The sequence below is a fragment of the Rhipicephalus microplus genome, chromosome 9, assembly GCF_043290135.1.
Source record: "Rhipicephalus microplus isolate Deutch F79 chromosome 9, USDA_Rmic, whole genome shotgun sequence".
In the NCBI taxonomy this organism is placed as follows: domain Eukaryota; kingdom Metazoa; phylum Arthropoda; class Arachnida; order Ixodida; family Ixodidae; genus Rhipicephalus; species Rhipicephalus microplus.
Window position 1 is genome coordinate 56,370,544 of NC_134708.1, and position 18,150 is coordinate 56,388,693.

General features: G+C 45.6%; 1 protein-coding gene across 2 annotated transcripts in view; it reads right to left on the reverse strand.

The window, feature by feature from the left end:
* Positions 1 to 11,645: 11,645 nt before the first annotated feature.
* Positions 11,646 to 18,150, reverse strand: part of LOC119165060 (uncharacterized) — a 47,886-nt gene continuing 41,381 nt past the window's right edge. For both annotated transcript variants that reach the window (XM_075872823.1, XM_075872822.1), the window contains 3 exons: positions 16,849 to 17,047; positions 14,302 to 14,471; positions 11,646 to 12,198 (listed from right to left, as the gene is read on the reverse strand). In XM_075872823.1, coding sequence (XP_075728938.1) covers positions 11,768 to 12,198; positions 14,302 to 14,471; positions 16,849 to 17,047 — 800 coding nt within the window. In that variant the 3' untranslated portion in view covers positions 11,646 to 11,767. The remainder of the gene's footprint in view (positions 12,199 to 14,301; positions 14,472 to 16,848; positions 17,048 to 18,150) is intronic.

Below are 18,150 nucleotides of genomic sequence, written 5' to 3' on the forward strand. Positions count from 1 at the left end.
TACTTACAGTAAGGAGCAAAGACCTCCGAGCAATCCTAGCTCTTGACTTAGAGAAAGCTTTTGATACCATAAGCCACGCTCATATACTACACGAGATTCAGGAGGCAGGCTTAGGCCGCCGTTTCTACGAATACGTCCGCTCTTTCCTAAGAGCCAGAACGGCCACACTTCAAGTTGGGGATCTCAAGTCACACACCTACAACCTAGGCCCGCGCGGCACCCCGCAAGGGTCGGTGCTCTCACCGTTTCTTTTCAATTTAGCCCTCAGGCAACTTTCGCAAAAGCTGAGACACGTCGAAGGCATAGAACACGCGCTCTACGCCGACGATATTACTATTTGGCGTACTGGAGGGAGCAATGAACAAATCGAAGCGAGCCTTCAGGAAGCAGTCACTGCAGTACAAACATTTTTAAAGCCCACGGGCCTCATACTATCGGCATCTAAGTCCGAGTTGCTGCTTCTGCCACCACAGTACGGCCGTACCAAAGCCAAACCAACCATACACCTCTCCACAATGGATGGCTCGGTTATCCCGATAGTGTCGTCGGTTCGAATTCTGGGCATTACCCTACAGGAGAATGGCAAAAACGACTTAACCATCACACATCTCACCAAAAAAGCTGAGGCAGTCATGCACCTCATCTGACGCGTCGCTAATAGACACGCAGGACTCACAGAAGAAAGCCTACTACGCATCTTTCATGCGTTCTTAATGTGCCACGTTCACTACGTTGCCTGCGCTCACCCGTGGAGCAAAGGCGATGAAACTAAAGTAGACAACCTCATCCGAAAATGCACAAAACGAGTACTTGGTCTACCCGTGTCCACAAGCACGCAGCGCCTGCTATCCCTTGGGGTACATAACACGTTCCAAGAAATCATCGAAGCACAAAGAATGTCCCAACTCATGCGCCTGTCTTCGACATCTGCGGGTCAGGAACTCCTCTCACACATAGGTCTTCCTATCCCAACTCAAGTCAACGAAGCAGAATCATTACCGCAACACCTTCACGCTAAAATCACAGTACTACCCTTCCCCAGGAACATGCACCCGGTGCACAATCAGGCTCGAAGAAGGGCACGAGCTCAATCCTTACTAAAAGCGGCCAACCTACACGCGACAGACGTGGTTTTTGTAGACGCCGCTAAATACGTGGACAAACCATACTTTGCAGCTGTGGCGGTCGCCCCAGACGGAAAAGCTCTTAATGCTCTTACCGTAAAAACTCAGAAAGCCTGCGAGGCTGAACAAGTGGCCATTGCCCTTGCTCTAGCACTCCCTCAGCGCGACACAATATTTACCGACTCTAAACCCGCTGCACTGGCATACCGCCGCGGTACACTTTGCCAGGCGGCATTAAGAGTTCTAGCATCTGTTCAGATAACTGTAGACAAGCATATCCACTGGTTCCCTGGTCATGAAGGGATCAACGTTCAACCAGGGGTCCCTAACGGTAATGAGCTGGCCCATAACCTCGCGCGTGATCTTACGTGCCGCGGGGGGTCGCGGTCCGGCTCACTGGCCGGGGACACCGACACGCACCGGGAGCCACTCCTATCATATCATGAAATTTGCTCGCACTATAAGTTATTTAGAAAGGAATTCCTCTCACCTCACTCAGCACTAAATAAAGCACAACAATTAACACTTAGACTGCTGCAAACGCACAGTTACCCCAGCCCCTATATCTGCAGCAAATACCTACCAGATATAAGGCCAGAATGCCCCAAATGCCAAAATTCAAGGTGCGATTTAAGTCACATGCTGTGGCAGTGTCCCGTGCTAAACGCTAGCTTCGGGTCCCCTGCCACCGAGGACGACTGGTTCAACCACCTTAGGAGCCCCGACAGGGCCCTTCAACACCAGGCCGTCCAGAAGGCCCAAAAGGTGGCTGGCGAGCTCCGACTCCCAGTCCCCACATGGGCGGAGCCACCGGGCTGGCCCCCGTAAGGGGTGCCCAGGCCCCTTCAGGACCTTTATTAAAGTTAATTCTCTCTCTCCTGGGATAGACCAAATTACCGCACGATTGTTAAAAGAAAACGTGGATATTTTAGGACCAATCTTATGCAATTTATTTAGTCATTCTATACAAAACGAAACTTACCCATCCATACTAAATATTGCAAAAGTAATTCCAGTTTACAGAAACGGTGACATTTCTGATCCGTCTAGCTACAGACCGATATCGGTTCTTAGCGTTGTAAATAACATTTTTGAAAAAATTCTATCAAACCGCATAAATAAGTTTTTACAGAAATACATGGTTCTTTGTCCTCAGCAACATGGATTCCGGTCTAATTATTCTACGTCATCCGCAGTGTTGACATTAGCACAATCGATTAACACGGCCCTAAACAACAACAAGCTAGTGGGAGTTGTTTTTCTTGACTTACAAAAAGCATTCGATACGGTAGATCATTCAATTCTTTTGCATAAATTAAAGCACTACGGAATACGTAATCAAGCCTATAAGTTATTTTCTAATTACATCAAAAACAGACAGCAGGCTTTCGTGATGACCGATATTACTTCCACACTGCAATATCTGAACACAGGGTTGCCACAGGAATCAATTCTTGTGCCGCTGTTCTTCTCCCTTTATATCAACGACTTGCCTCATGTATTAAGCTCTTCCGAAATTATTATGTATGCCGATGATACAGCGTTAATATGTACGGCCGACAACGTTTTTGAATTACAAAGACAAGTAAACGCAGAATTTAAAAAAAATTTCCGAGTGGTTTTTTGCTAACAGGTTAACGGTTAATGCTAAAAAAACGAAGTACATTATATTTCATTCCCAGAGGAAATAAATTAGTTACGAAGATATTCAGATAAAAATTGACAACTGCATATTGGAACGTACGGACACGTTTAAATACCTCCGGATTATACTAGATAATCACTTTCACTGGGCTGGTCAAATAAACGCCGTCTGTGTAAAGCTGGCTTCCGGCTGCCACGCCCTTTTACAAGCTAGAGGCTACTTCGATAAAAGCATTTTGCGGGCGCTTTACTTTGCTTTCATCAATAGTCATTTAATCTGCTGCATAGAATCGTGGGCCTGGACTTATGATTCTTATCTGGATCCCCTTCGAAGGCTACAAAAGCGTGCCATAAGAATAATAACTCACAGTAAGTACAACGAGCCAAGCCGGCCGTTATTCCGATCGCTAAAAATACTACCCTTCGATCTTTTGCGTGACTATAAGATGACCGTTTGTGTTAACAGTATCATAAAATACAATAGCCCATTTGATGTCTCGTTATTTTATTCCTCTTCCCGCCCTACTAGAAGCCGGACGTTCGGTAACTTTAACTTGGCGCCATGAATTAACGTTTATGGTGAGAGATTATTGCAATTCACAGGGATAAAGATCTGAAATAGTTTGCCCACTGAATTGAAGACATCACACAATGCTGCGGTAAAACTAAAAAATCAATTCTTGAGCAAGCTGTAAATGCTTCTTTTTCTCTTGGGTGGTAAGCACTTACGTTTGTATAAATATACGCTGGTGAATCTTGTAAACCTAGCATTTTTTTTTCTAACTAAAACTTGTGATAGTTTGATGTTCTTTATGTATTTCAACTGATGTTTTTGGGTGTGTCCACGAAGTTATCTGTCATAACTTTTGTATGCGCACATGCAGTTTTGTTTGGTGTGACCAGATTGTTTAAGAAGAGAAAGACTTCTCTACTCTGTATATGTGTATATTTACAGTGTCTATATAGCTACATATGTATTATGTGTATTTGATATTTCCTGCTTCTGTCCATTACTTTTCTCATTGAACCCTACACTAGCCTCAGGCTATGGGTCCAATCAGTGTTTGTAAACTTCATGTGACAAATGATAATAAACGTTCAATCAATTCAACAATTCAATTCAACACAAGTCAGCACGCATAACTGAAATAGTTGCTCCCGTGTCCACCAAAGCCACCGCCCGCACACCTTGCACAGTTACCAATAACATGTTTGACGGTCGTTTAGGAGGACTTGGGTCATTTCGCCGCGATGCAGTTTTCCCTTTAAAAACTGCACTGTTTAGTTTTCCGATCACTGGGCATCCAGTTGAGAGACAGGCCGAAGTGGTGAAACAGAGCGTCGGAGTGGCGAAGGGGAGCGTGGTCGGGATGCACGTGTATTGTTGGTCGTGTTGGAAATGCGCACAGGAGACGGTGATCGGTGGTTGGAACGACTGTCGGCATAATGGTAGTAACCTCGAGCACATATGTCGTCTCGTTCAAAAATGGCATAACCACGACGTTCATCTTGCTGCCGACGTCGACAGACCCGGGAAATGTGTCCTCGAAGTCCACAGTAGTAGCAGTTCCTGGCGGGCCGTGGGGCCCGCCAGGAAGAATGGTAGGTTGGGTTCGGTGGACGGGCGACTAGAGGTGCGAGATGTTCATGATCAGGCACAGGTGGTGGTACTTGAGACGGTGAGGGTTGCATTGAAGCGATCTGTGCATACGAAGCGGGTTGGGGGCATGGTGGAGCATGGTGGGTGCTTTGAAACGCTGATATTTCTTCCCTAATAATGCTACGCAGATCGCTAGAGGCGGGTTGAGCGGGAACGTTGTTAGAAGGAGGTAAACTGTAGGCTTGCAATTCCTCACGAATTATGGCTCGAATGATGGATCGGAGCTCCATGCTGTTTGCCAGGGGGTTCTCAGAGAAGTCGGGTCACAGGCGGATTGACTGCAAGGTATCAAGACGCTGGCATATAGAGACGCCGTCGGAAACCATCGAAGGGTTGTGCGCGACGAGGGCGTTGAAAGCGGTAGGTCCGATACCCTTCAGAAGGTGCCGGACACGATCACCTTCTGGCATGGTGTCGTCGATACGGCGGCAAAGTGCCAGCACATCCTCAATATAGGAAGTGTAGGACTCACCGCAATGTTGAACGCGTTCTGCCAGTTTCTTGCGAGCAACTTCTGAACGGATGGTCGGTGTGCCGAAAATGCGTTGTAGCAGGTCTTTGAAGGAAGACCAATCCCGGAACTGGCTCTCATGATTCAAGAACCACGTCTTGGAAACCTGAGAGACGTAAAACTAGACGCGTGCTAATTTCAATGCCTCGTTCCAGTTGTTGTAGACACCTACACGGTCATAGTTGTCGAGCCAGTCTTCGACATCTTCACCAGGCAGACCAGAGAAGATTGGAGGCTCCCGAGGAGGGTTGTTGACCGGGCTAGGGTTGGCGGCTGGTGGTTGCGCCGGTGGGTGGTTCCGTTGGGCTTGCTCTTGTGCCATGGTGCTCAGCTGGCGTAAGCGACGTCCCGAACGGAGCTCCAAGAGCTGGCTTTGGATGGAGAGAGGTCGAAGAGATCGGGAAGCACCTTCCACCACTTGAAATACAGTGGTTCAGCTGACGCTTTATTCAAGCAACAGCAAGATGGCGCCGATTATGAAGAGGAACGGGCGAAGACTGATGATGGTTATTGACAGATGAGGAAGATGACGTCCAATGAATTCTTACAATGTCATCAATGAATCGCTAGATCACTACTCAAAAAGTTAACAGTGTTCCTTATGCAATCACTCCTCGAAAAGCTTACTAGAGATAACGTGGTATATGCCTTGCCTTCAAGATAAGCATTGAAAGCTTTCTGTACTCCGCATGGTTAAACACAGGCTTCGTGATCGCCCCCTCGGGCCAAGTGACGATGTATTGCGATGACGTCATGCCATTACACCGTGATTTTACGACAATGTCACGCGTTCTGGGAATCTGTGACGTCACCTTAATGTCGCAGGGTGATGTCACTGAAGGCGTTTTGTAACACTGAGGTCATGTTACTTTCGGTATGCCGAGTGCACGCACACTTGCTTGAGAATCACCTCACTTTTTAGCAACCTTTATTACTTGATTCTTTTTCCTTTATGTCATATGTGTTGAGCCAACGCTGGTATCATGAAGTATACTCAGGTTTCGCCAAATCTAGAAGACGCCACCTAAGCCGACGGCCAATTTCCGCGTTTGGTGAGCGTCTAAGGTATCTGCCTTAACTAGAAAACAGTAAATGCTGACCTGCAAAGCTGTCACTGCTTTCCGGGGGCTCTACTACATCCTTACGGGCACAGGGTCGGTCACCCTGTGTCGCAGAACACGTTCCGTCGATACCGGAGGCCTGCGTACGAAAAATGTTGTTTGGATGTTTTGCCGAAAGTTACCCTTGCGTGTGAATGAAACTTCGTGCCTTCACTTCCCCCCAGAAATCTCGCTGTTCGCTCCCTACATTCACTCGTTCCTGCTTTCAAGCTGCTAATGGCCTTGCCTCGAGATCAGCGCCCTTCACTTGATTTCTGTCCTTGTCTTCTGGAGCAGAGGCCATGGCAGGTGAGCTGGCGGGAGCTCCCATCCGTGCGGCGACAGTGAGGTGCGGGAGCAGTCTGGGTAGCCATGGGTCGACCACGCAATAAGCTGCGCACAGAATGCACCAGCCTAAAACGATACGAAGCGCCATTAGGACAAATCACCCTCAACGGCCTTGTTTTTCTCTCGTGATTCTTGGCTGGTGGCATAAACCCGCTATAGTGGTTTCTTCAGTTCTAAGTCGAACGCTTGCTCACTTGCTCGCGCCTTCATTTCGGTTCCTACCCACTACGGTACACCCGAGTTGTCTTTGAAGAACAAAGGTACTGCACATTTGGCAGTCTATTGCGCTGCCTGCACGTGTGTACCACGGCTTCGTAAGATTCAGATGCTAGGTAAAACCACTGATGCTTTGAGAAAACAGTCGCTAAAAGCTTAAAACATCAAAACAAGAGTAGCTTGTGCATTGTCGAAACCCCTATCTGTTTATTCAAAAAAGAATGCGTTCTTTTTTGGTTTCATGCTTGATCAGCGATTCAGCGGCGGAACGAATGCACTGGAGGGGTCTACTGTCTGTGGTCTTTTTCAAAATGAAGTAACTTGATGTTTAGCGCCTGCCCTGTGCACTTTGTTTTATTCTGTTCCTTTCTGAGTTCTTCAATTATCTACTTTAGCGTCTAAAGAATAAGTTGCACGCCACTACGTGGTATTGACAATAATATTTGTGAATAATATAAAAAATTTTTAATTTGGAAGTGGGATGAGGAACAAACCAATCGTCACAGGAATAAACAAAAGTTTGAGAATGACCTCCATACAGAATAATACAATAATAAAGAAAACAATGATGTGACGCATGAAGGAAATGGTGATATACTCGTGGATTGTGGAAAACAGAGAAATCAAAGAGGAAATCAAAGGAAGATAAACATGTAAAGTTGGTACGCTGATAAAGAGAACGGGAAGACAAATTTGGGCAAGTTGCTAGATCATACTTGGATGTAAAAACAGCGCAAATACGCAGACAAAAACGGAAGAGGAGACGACAAGACACATCGTAGGCAACAATAGAGCACGAAGCTCGCAGTTGTGATATAAACGTTGAAAAACAATTACTACCTTACACTGAGTTTCCTTTATTTATAAACTGAAAGTGTGACTTTTGGTAAATTAAGCATGTCAGATGTAAAAATGATCTAAGATAGTGGTAGCATACAATGAAGTATGCACTCCAGCGATGCGACGGGCATTCGTATTCAGCTCACACGTGGCACAGTGAACCGAGCATGCTGCATACGTTTGTGAATATAGTGCTTTAGTCAGTAAAGTAAAAAGTTGGGCGAGTTGGTGCTGGTTCATGATGATAAGGGGCGCGAAAAAAACGACACACAACAGAGAAGAAGTACACGGGACGACGCGCTACTAGCAACTGGAATATTTTATTCAGGAAACACCATTTATACCGCAGTGACATCAAATTTAACCCAACGAATTCGTTGGGTTAAATTTGATGTCACTGCGGTATAAATGGTGTTTCCTGAATAAAATATTCCAGTTGCTAGTAGCGCGTCGTCCCGTGTACTTCTTCTCTGTTGTGTGTCGTTTTTTTCGCGCCCCTTATCATCATGTATAGTGCTTTAATCTGCCCAGTCTTCCGCTACACGCAGAAAGCTTTGCGTGGACCGAAAGACAATGTGTGAAATGCGGATGCATGCACCCGAAAAACAAAGCCAGGCCACTTAAAGTGGTTCTCATACACCTTGAATCTATCAAGGGGCAGTCGTAAGCTCAGTAGCTTGTTTGCTGCCAACTGATGGTTGTATTCGCTCCAGATTCATGCACTGAAGCTTCGATAGCTAATATTCGTGTCGATTCCGCACCGTTTCCCAGACTCACGCGCATATATTCGATGCTGCAAACTTACGAGTGCCCATGGGCGATTCTCGAATCTGGAAGACCTAGGTTACGTGTTTGTTAGTTGTTTTTTATCACCCATAGCTGGGGCCACTTTGTGGTTGCTACGGCTCACCTTACCCGGTATCTGCCATACGTCTTTGCGATAATGGAATGCCGCAGACAGGAGAGAAAAGAAAAACAATAATAATAGGAAATGACGCTCACATCAGGGCGTTGTGTGCTGGTGGAAGGCGGGGGCTGGGCGTAGTGACGAGTACAGTAGGACTCGCGGACCACCGATGAGCAAAACGTCCGCCGCTGGGGCGCAATGCCTTGTTGGCTGACCCGCGCTGCGCTTTTAATGCATGCCATTGCTTCCCACAGGATGTGAGAAGTCGCAATTCGTTGGGCCAGCCGCCTACGTGTGTTACGAGACTACATTATGGTGAAGAAGATGATGAGGATGACACTGACATTCTACGTCCCTCTCCATAGCTAGGCGTTAACGACAACTTGGTTGTACATTGTTTAAACTTTTTGCACGTACAATTAAATTTGCATTGACGAAAAAAGAAAGAAACGGCACAGCACAAGTGCGAACTTGTGTTGTCAGTTCGTGCTGGTTTTGTGGAGTTTTGTTTCTTTATTGATGGATCTTTTTTTTTCATTGCAGCACACAAAATGTCTACTCCTCCTCCCTCTCTTCATAATTTGCGAGAGTCCATTATGTAGTTTACGGAAAGGAGACCACTTTTCGTTGGGCATGGCAAAAACTCACTGCTAGCTGAATATTTTTTTGGCACTGCTGTGTTGGATAGACACTTTTATCTGGTTTTCTAAACGAAGAAAAAAAAACGCACAGGCTAGCACGGAAGGTACAGCACAGTCACAGTGAAAGCTAGAAGAGAGGCTTTTCAGGGCCTTTTGGAAACACTCATCGGGTAACTACTGCAAGCCCTTTTGCTTGATACCCACTAAGGTATTACTAATATTTTTTTGGGTAGCATAGGCGGGCATTCGCTATGCTAGTTTTCGTAATTCTTCTGAAAAGCGTGGTATGCGCTAAACACTTGCAAGAAAATTTGAGTCAATTGTTCATGCAGTGGCTGACGACGATGGGGAATTATTGCTGAAGTTGGTATGCGCCACAGATAATAAGGGAACAAGAACTAGTTTTTGTATAGTGGGTTGGAGCATTGGACGGGCTCCTCGTTACGTTATTCGCATTGTGCGACGACTGGTGGTTCTTTCGCTGTTTCAAAACGCTTTATAAGTCGTAATAATGCGATTGATTTCCGGATAGCAAGCCTGCCTATAAGGCAAGTTTGCAAACAAGTCACGTGCACCGGCATAGCTCCGTGGTAGAATGCTTTACTGGCACCTAGCGGACCCGGGCTCGAGCCTCACTGTGCCATTGGTGCTAGGTCTTTTTTTTTTAAATATCGCGCGATGTGGTTATGGACACCGGCGGCGGCGGCGACAGACAGCTGCGTGTTACTCGAGTGTTGATCTCATAACAGTTTTTGCTGTAAAAAAAAAAAGAAAACCCTGTCGTGTGCCATAATGCTGTATATATTTTAAATAAATGCATCTACCCCTCATGTTGTAAAACACCTCGTACTGGGTGTTTTACACGGCGATGAATGAGAACGTGGCGACGAATGAGTGGGCCAGCGAAGAGGTGTTATGAGATTATTCAGTACATTGAGTGGAGAAGTGACGTGGACAGGAAGTTTTCCTGAATTCGGCGCTGAGAATATCACTGAGAAGGAAATTAGGCGCGTAGGAACGTTAGCGAAGTCTCATGCGATTTCTAAAGGGAAGCAAAATGAAGGAATGCTGAGTTGAAGCATAAATTTACTTTACTTAGAACCCTCTAGCTTGGCGAGTGTCTTTTTTATCCGTTAATTATATTTTTAATTCTTGTTTCGCCAAATTATTTTTAAATTATTCATTTGTAGACATATTATGCTCGTAAAACACTTTTATCTCTAAATTAAGGTACCATCAGTTTCATGACCGATTCTCCCCTATGGCTTTTGTCAGGACACTATCGAACAGCCAATGAACTTGTAACATGTCTTCAGCCAGTGGCGTATCCAGGACTTGGCACACCAGGGCCGTGTCCTCCCCGCAGTAAAATGTTTCTTGCCATGGCATACAGAGCAAAATATGACCATTTTAAGGGACTCCTCTACCAAAATTAAGAAGGAGCCCTTCTTAATTTCGGGGTACAAAATTACCACAGGCTACTGCGCTCATTTCCTTAGGGTAACTTAGCACGTGCATAGAAAGTTGTAAAAAGTATCATGTGCTAAGGGTTCGAAGTACGCTCTAGGGGCAGAATATCGCAATCCCATTTTACTTGTAATAGCGAAGGTTTCATGTCCCCAATTTTTTAAAAGAAACGAATGTCAGCCCGCTTCTTGTCTATCCACCCACCCATTCTTTCTCATGCAAATCGGCGCATACCTGGCTCATTTTATTGACTGATGTGAGAGATTTAACGTCCCAAAACTACCGTATGATTAGGAGAGACGCCGTAGTGGAGGGCTCCGGAAATTTTTACCACCTGGGGTTCTTTAACGTGCACCCAAATCGGAGCACACGGGCCTACAGCATTTTCGTCTACATCAAAAAAATGCAGCTGCCGCAGCCGAGATTTGATCCCGCAACCTACAGGTCAGCAGCCGAATACCTTAGCCACTATAGACCGCCGTAGCGGGGCTACCTAGCTCATTCGCAGCCGTATCAACCAGCTTCCGACTTGACCTCGCGATACACAATGCATGTAAGGAATGCCTGAATGACACGTTTGTTGCCATTGATTACTGTAAACAAGCTGGAGCTTAACAGAGCACACTTCTGTAAACATTCAGCAACACCGGCCACCGCAACGGGAGCTGAAAGTATATATTTAAAAGACACGTAATGGGTACGTTAAACCTGCTACTGATTTTGTGGTCACGGTGAGTTGGAGAAATTCTTAGGGTAAGGCATGGTTATACTAATATTTACAGCCTTGAAATGGTGCGAAAACCGGACGCGTTTGTGGTGCCGTGAATTTTTTCGTTGTGCGCTTGTATACACCACGTATTTTAACGGGAATTTCAGGGTTTGTCAACTTCAGGTATTAGGACGACACGCTCTTTATATAGACCACAAGCGTTTGCTGGTGCACTGAAACAACCCACTGCTAAATCGTCTGCGTAGTCAGAATAGGTTTCAGTGAGACAAATTCGACAGTCCTTGAACTTTCATCGGTGATAGCAAGCCAGCGATGGACTGCGACAGTCTGTCTCTTCAGATAACGGTGCGCAGAAAGGCTTTACCTGAAATAAAAGTCAGTGAGGAGGGATCAGAAGCTTGCTTCGGGAGAAGACACCTTCCCTTCATCCCACTTCCGCACACACACACACACGAAGGAATCGGGACAATTTTTATGAGTTGTAATTCAAATATTAGAAACATTTTTCGCTGCCGGCGCCCTTTTCATCGGCCAGGCGAAAGGAGCCACAAGGTAGAGTTCTGTATGTGGCCGTCAACGTTAAGGAGGCTTGGATGCGGGACTATAGCTAGCGCGTGAGTTTGCGTGTGACTCCAGGCTGAGGAGAGAGTCGGAAATCTTCTTCGAGGTAAGCGAGAACTTCTGTCGGTGCCAAGTGTGTCGACGAGAATCCACGTGGTCGCCACCTCTGCGGGCTGATTCGAAAAGGCCCTTTTCGAGGGCAGCCTTGTTGCGGGAATGAAGGCCTCCTTCGGGAGGCCCCAGCGTGTCGACGCTGACATCACGATCTTTGAGCACGGTAGTTACAACGGCGCCGTGGTCATCGTCGATCCAACGCTGGCTGTTCACCGGTGACGTCTCGATGCTGGGCCGAGACAGTGCGTGCTCTCGGAGCCACCGCTTCAACTTGGTGCGCGACCAGCGTTGAATGGTGGCAGCCGCAGCGTCTTCTTTTCTCAACTGGTTGCTTCCTGCAAGTACAGTAAAAAAAGTAAATGAAGGAGATTTACCCACGACAGTTAACTTGGGGCTGAGTGTAGCTAGGTGTGCGAGTCTGTCTGTCTGTCTGTCTGTCTGTCTGTCTGTCTGTCTGTCTGTCTGTCTGTCTGTCTGTCTGTCTGTCTGTCTGTCTGTCTGTCTGTCTGTCTGACTGTCTGTCTGTCTGTATGTCTGTCTTTCTTTCTTTCTTTCTTTCTTTCTTTCTTTCTTTCTTTCTTTCTTTCTTTCTTTCTTTCTTTCTTTCTTTCTTTCTTTCTTTCTTTCTTTCTTTCTCTCTTTCTTTCTTTCTTTCTTTCTTTCTTCCTTTCTTTCTTTTCTGTCTTTCTTTCTTTCTTTCTTTCTTTCTTTCTTTGTTTCTTTCTTTCTTTCTTTCTTTCTATTTTTTCTGTCTTTCTTTCTTTCTGTCTTTTTTCTTTCCTTCGTTTTTTTTCTATCACGTTGCAGAATACTCCATTCTTACCCTCTTCTTCCCCCATGCCAGGAATTGGACCTCAATCCAAGTGCTTACTGACAGCGCAACACTGATTGCTACGGACCACAACGACGACCATGTGATCGTATACACTGAACAATGAAGCTCGGCAACGTGAAATAAGAGGATATCTCAACCGGAGGTTACCGCACACTGGTGCCACCAAGCATTTCGCGGACAGCACGGGCACGAGCCCCTTCGAAATTTGTCGCTTGCACAGCGCTTAGCTTCAAGAACCTAAACCAAAAATCATGCTCTTAATATACGTACTTGACAGCGCGGTGGGCCTTGGTGTCGTTGATTGTGAGCGAAAAATAAACATCTTGTCCTTGACCGAGAAATTGAGAAAGATGCGAAAAATCAAAAGTAAAAATGTTTTGGTCCGAAGCGAGAATCGAAGCCAGGTCGTCTGGGTGGAATCAGGTGTTCTACTACAGAGCCCCGTCATTGCTTGAAGCTACTTTAGAAAAAAAAACAAAAAATGCAAGAAAAACCATATACGAGTATTACGTAAGAGAAGGAGTATCCTTTCTGCATATGACATTGCGTAGCATAATTCTAAACTTACACCAGGCGTAAAAAACGTAAAGCGCGAAATGAAGTGGGTATAGTTTTAAGCGGCTTATCCATCACAACCGGCTCACAGGTGCACACGGCAACTTACGAACGCGTAGTAAGAGCTCCTCCTATTAGCAAAAGGAGGAAATGTCACGTACTAGGCGCCTAACAAATGTTCATCCAGTAGTAGTTCCAGGATTGTGCGATATGAACAATGTTTTGCGCGCGCACGTTCCTTTTCTTGCAGCATTGTTGAAGGCAAGGTGGACGGCACCCGAGGGAAGTTTTGTGGGCTGATATGCTGGAGAAACTCCCATCTCAGCTAACTTTTGCTTACAGTGTTTATCTATCCCGTTCTACTCTGGAAGGCGAAGCTCGAACACACTCCAAGACTTTTTATTTTTTGGGGAGGTGGGAGACTTCCTTTCATAATAGTGAAAACTTCCGGCTTCTTGCGTCTTACCATCATGATATGCATTTGAGAGCTCCGAATTTAAGTTTTTCAACGATGTGCTGTTCTTTAATGCAATATGACGTCGCACAGCGCACAGGACTCTAGCGTATTCCCTCCGTTTTAGTACGATCACCACAAAAGGCATCGAAACAAAATCTTCTATGTCATCAGTTGATCACGACGACAATAGTAAAGCACTAGGGCGGCATATGTTGTTTTCTCTAGACGAGTTGAGAAAAAAAGAAATAGGCTCTCTACAAAAAATTTGTTGCATCGCCATCTGTATAAAGATTATATACATGAGCAATTCCAGCCGGACATGTGTACCACTTGGTTCACACAAAAGGGTTCACATCTAAATGAAACGTCTATTCGTCTACCTCACGTTCATACTTCATTTCACTCGCACGAGCACTATGTTCTTGCTGGCTTTCTTGAAACTTCTTTTCATGCCCAACGACGGGCCAGCCCAGGGTTGCTCGAACTCTTCGGACCTTTTTTTTCAGCGTTGCCTGCATTTTCGCGACTCGTTTATTGTCGTCTATGACGTTGTGTGCACAACACGAGCAGTACATGCAGCTCAGGGCTTACCTTTAGAATAGATGTAGCCCCCCTCATGTCGACAAGCCTGCAAGGCGTGGCGAGCCACCTCGCATTCGAGAAGGCTCGATTCGGCGCCAGCAGGCGGCTCAGAGGCCGTGCTTTCTGGCGATGCATCGATCTCCTTCTTCCTGTTTTCTGTGCCGCCTCTAAAATACAGCCTGCCACATAAAGAAAAGAAGAAAAAGCAAAGTGTATGCTGAGTTAGTGATGCTGGCCATGAAATAAATCTTTCGAAAGGCAGGCGACTTCATCGCGTAAATATATTTGATTTTTCTATGGGTCCTCGTGAAAAAGGCGTTATCCTGCTTTGTTTACACGTATGTGTGAGAAACAGGCATTTGAATCATTCTCTGCTTGCGACATTCACTGCGATACATTACAATGCACTCTTGTGGAATGTTTTGGAATCTACTTGTGCGATGCGTAAATATAGTGCCTCCTGAATATACAAGGTGTAAATGCGTGGCAATGGCTATCTTTGGCTATCATTTATTGATTTTGATAATGATGAAATTCCTAAATATTCATTATTGGAAGAATTATTGCACAACAAGGGATGCATCCAGAAGACTAGGGGTCGTACACGAGAACCATTACGATATGTCAAAAAATGCTTGTTGATTATGGCATGCCAAAAGATTTGTTTCATCCAGGACCAAGGCTATAGTACACGCAAAAATTGACACACTCAGACAGGAACTGCCGAAAAATCCGAGATGGCAAACGTTCTTGTAAATATCCCTGCCTTGACTACTGTGAAGGCAAGCGTGTATATATGTAGGTACGCAAGCCCACCGCCACCGCCGGTGTCTGCAACCATATCGCGCAAAATTAGAAAAAAAAACCCTGCATTAATGACACAGTGGGGCTTGAATCCGGAATCGCTGGGTGCCAGCCTAATATTCTACCACTGAGTTACGCCGGTGCTTGTAACTTGTTGTCAAACTTGCGTTAGGCAGGCATGACCTAGCCCCAATGGCACAGTGGGGCTCGAACCTAGGTCCGCTGGATGGCAGCCCAGTATTTTACCACTGAGCTACTCCGGTGCTTTTGAATTGTTGGCAAACTTGCCTTAGGCAGGATTGATGTCGGGAAAGCAATCGCGTTAATACGACTTATGAACCATCTTGCAACTGCGAAAGAAGAACCAGTCGTCACACAATGCGATTAGCGTAACGAGTGGGTCGTCCAATGCTCCGACCCTTTACAATAGCTTGTTCTTGTTTCCCTATTAACTGTGGCGCATATACACTTCAGCATAATATTTCATCGTCGTCAGCCAAGCGTTGGACAATTCGCACAAAATTCCTAGCAAGTCTATAGCGGATACCACGCTTCTCAGAAGAATGACGAGAAATAGCATAGCGAATGCCGGCCTACTACCCGAAAGTTCATTATTTATTCCCTGGTGGGTATCAAGCAAGTGTGCTTGCAGCGGTTACCGAATGAGTGTTTTGAAAAGGCTCTGAAAGGCCGCTCTTCTAGCTTTCAATGTGAGTGTGCTGCGTCTACCATGCAGGCCTGGCGCCATCCTACCGTGCTTCTACCCCATACGACTTGCGCTTGGACTGTTCGCACCTCAGTATGCCGCTTCCCTATATTGTCGCTAGATGGCGCATGAACTGCTGGAGTCGCGAATACTTCATTGCGACGCAGAAGGCTTGGGTTTGATTCTTGCTTTCACCCTGAAATTCATTCTTTGCATTCGTAGGGTGAATGCTGCTGACACATGAACTCCTTAACGATCACGTGTTCGAATTGCCCTTGTGTGTTACTGTCCTTCCTGGGTAGATACTGTCTATTACCTGTGGCACATACCCGCCTGCGAGCATGTGCCACTTTCGGGCAGTACGTGTTTGACAACGTATGCGACAGAATCGTGGCATTATTTATGTCTTGACCAGCGCATAATATTTGTCAAACCATCTTACCCTCCCACACCAATTTTGGTTCACGCCAAGTTAATGGGGTGATCACGAAATCACCCTGACGTAAGCGGCTAGATAGATATATACACGCGCAGATAGACACCAGAAGTGCTTGCAGTACGCAAAGAAAGGCTTCGCATTTAAAATAATACTATATGGAGTTGTATGCTTCAAAACCACGATATGATTATGAGACGCTGTATTGGAGGGCTCCGAAAATTTCTAGTGTTATTTAACGTGCAAGTGACATCACAGAGTACGCGGACCTCAACTAATTCGCGTCCATCGAAATGTGACCGCCATGGCCTAGATTTGACCCCGTGACCTTCGGATCAACGTTTGAGCACCATATTCCACAGTTCCATCATGGCGGATTGCATACAAGCCGTTACGCTTAAAGTTGTGGCCCTGCGTTTCACTAAATGAGCCCCAAGTCTATATATTACCCTGTCTCCTGACTTCTTTCATCGTAGTCTGTCACCAACCTGTGTTGCAATTACATTATCAGCGCACCTGTCTCAATGTATAGAGCTGTAGAGCTATAAAGCTATGTCGTTTATACTACGTAATGTAACGGGCGAGCATCTTAGTCATGGAGGAAACATACGTTGCGATCCCGATCCAGAGCAAGGAAGAGAGCAGCAGCAGGCGTGCAATGTCCCAGTCTACATCAGCAATCCACTGTGGCCACTCCATCCGCTGCCACGCTCTCCGGACGGCTCGGTATATAATCCTCAGGTCATCGGGTACCAGTATCTCCATGAGTTTCTCGTACAAAATGCTTTGCATACTCTTTCTCAGGCCCACTGTTTAGAAGGTGAAATTGCAAAAAATACAAGTGTTCATGGTAACTTCAGAAAGGTTGACATTTGGGCTTCAATCGGTCCATGAAAATTTGCAAGTTGAATTGGGCGAACAAGATAGGGATTAAAAGAAGAGACGCTTTGTGTGTATTCGTATCTTCTTTATGTCCCTGTTTTGCAATAAAACTTAGGTTCAGGGGACACTCTTTCGCAAGTTAACACGATATTTTCTTGCCCCATCTGTGTTACAGTACCATTGTTAATTCCTCTATTTGAATCTCACTCTTCGCCCTCAGCTGTGCAACGTTAACCTAGTGAAAACAATATGATAATGCGACGTTGGAAGCAGCTTCAAATACTTGAAGCTTTCCAAGTGTGCTACAATGGTGAAATGCCTATTGAGGTTAAATTTCGTAGAATTCGAAAAAAAACAAATTCATCAGCCATGCCACTGTGGCAAGCCAGAGTGAATTCAACAGTGATGTCACAAATAGCGTGTTAATAACGTCCGTTTTGTTATACATGCGAAAATATTGAGCTTCAGTTTCTGCAAAGTTCTGAAAGGCATGGTTACAGACATTTAAACTACATGATTCAAAATTGATCAATGTCTTTTTATTAAACAACGAATAAAATTGAGCGTGTGTTTGTTCTTATCCGGCATCAACGACAGTGAGAAAATGGCTTGTTATGCTGTAAACCAATATAGGAAAGACAGCAGCTGGCTCCCCAGTCTGTACTAGTGCCCACGTGAAATTTAGGAAGCATTCTAATAGCAAAAAAAAACTATTGCATCACATGGTTATTTTAGCGCTACAAAAGACGTAGATATTTCAGAGACAGAGAACACAGAGACGCTGTTCATTAAAGTAGCACTTGCCTGTTCTCTCTCTCACGTGTGCAAGCCTAAACCACCGTGTTATGTAATCACGCACTCGTCCAACATGTTCCTAAGGAGTGCGCCAGCCAGCCCTCAATTGTGCTCACAGATGCCCAGGTTTTATATTTTGCAGCATACGTGATCTGATGCTTGGGTTGAGGTAGATACGGTTTTGCTGCTGCGATTCTTGCTGTTTGTATATGCCACGTTTTTCAGATTATACTTT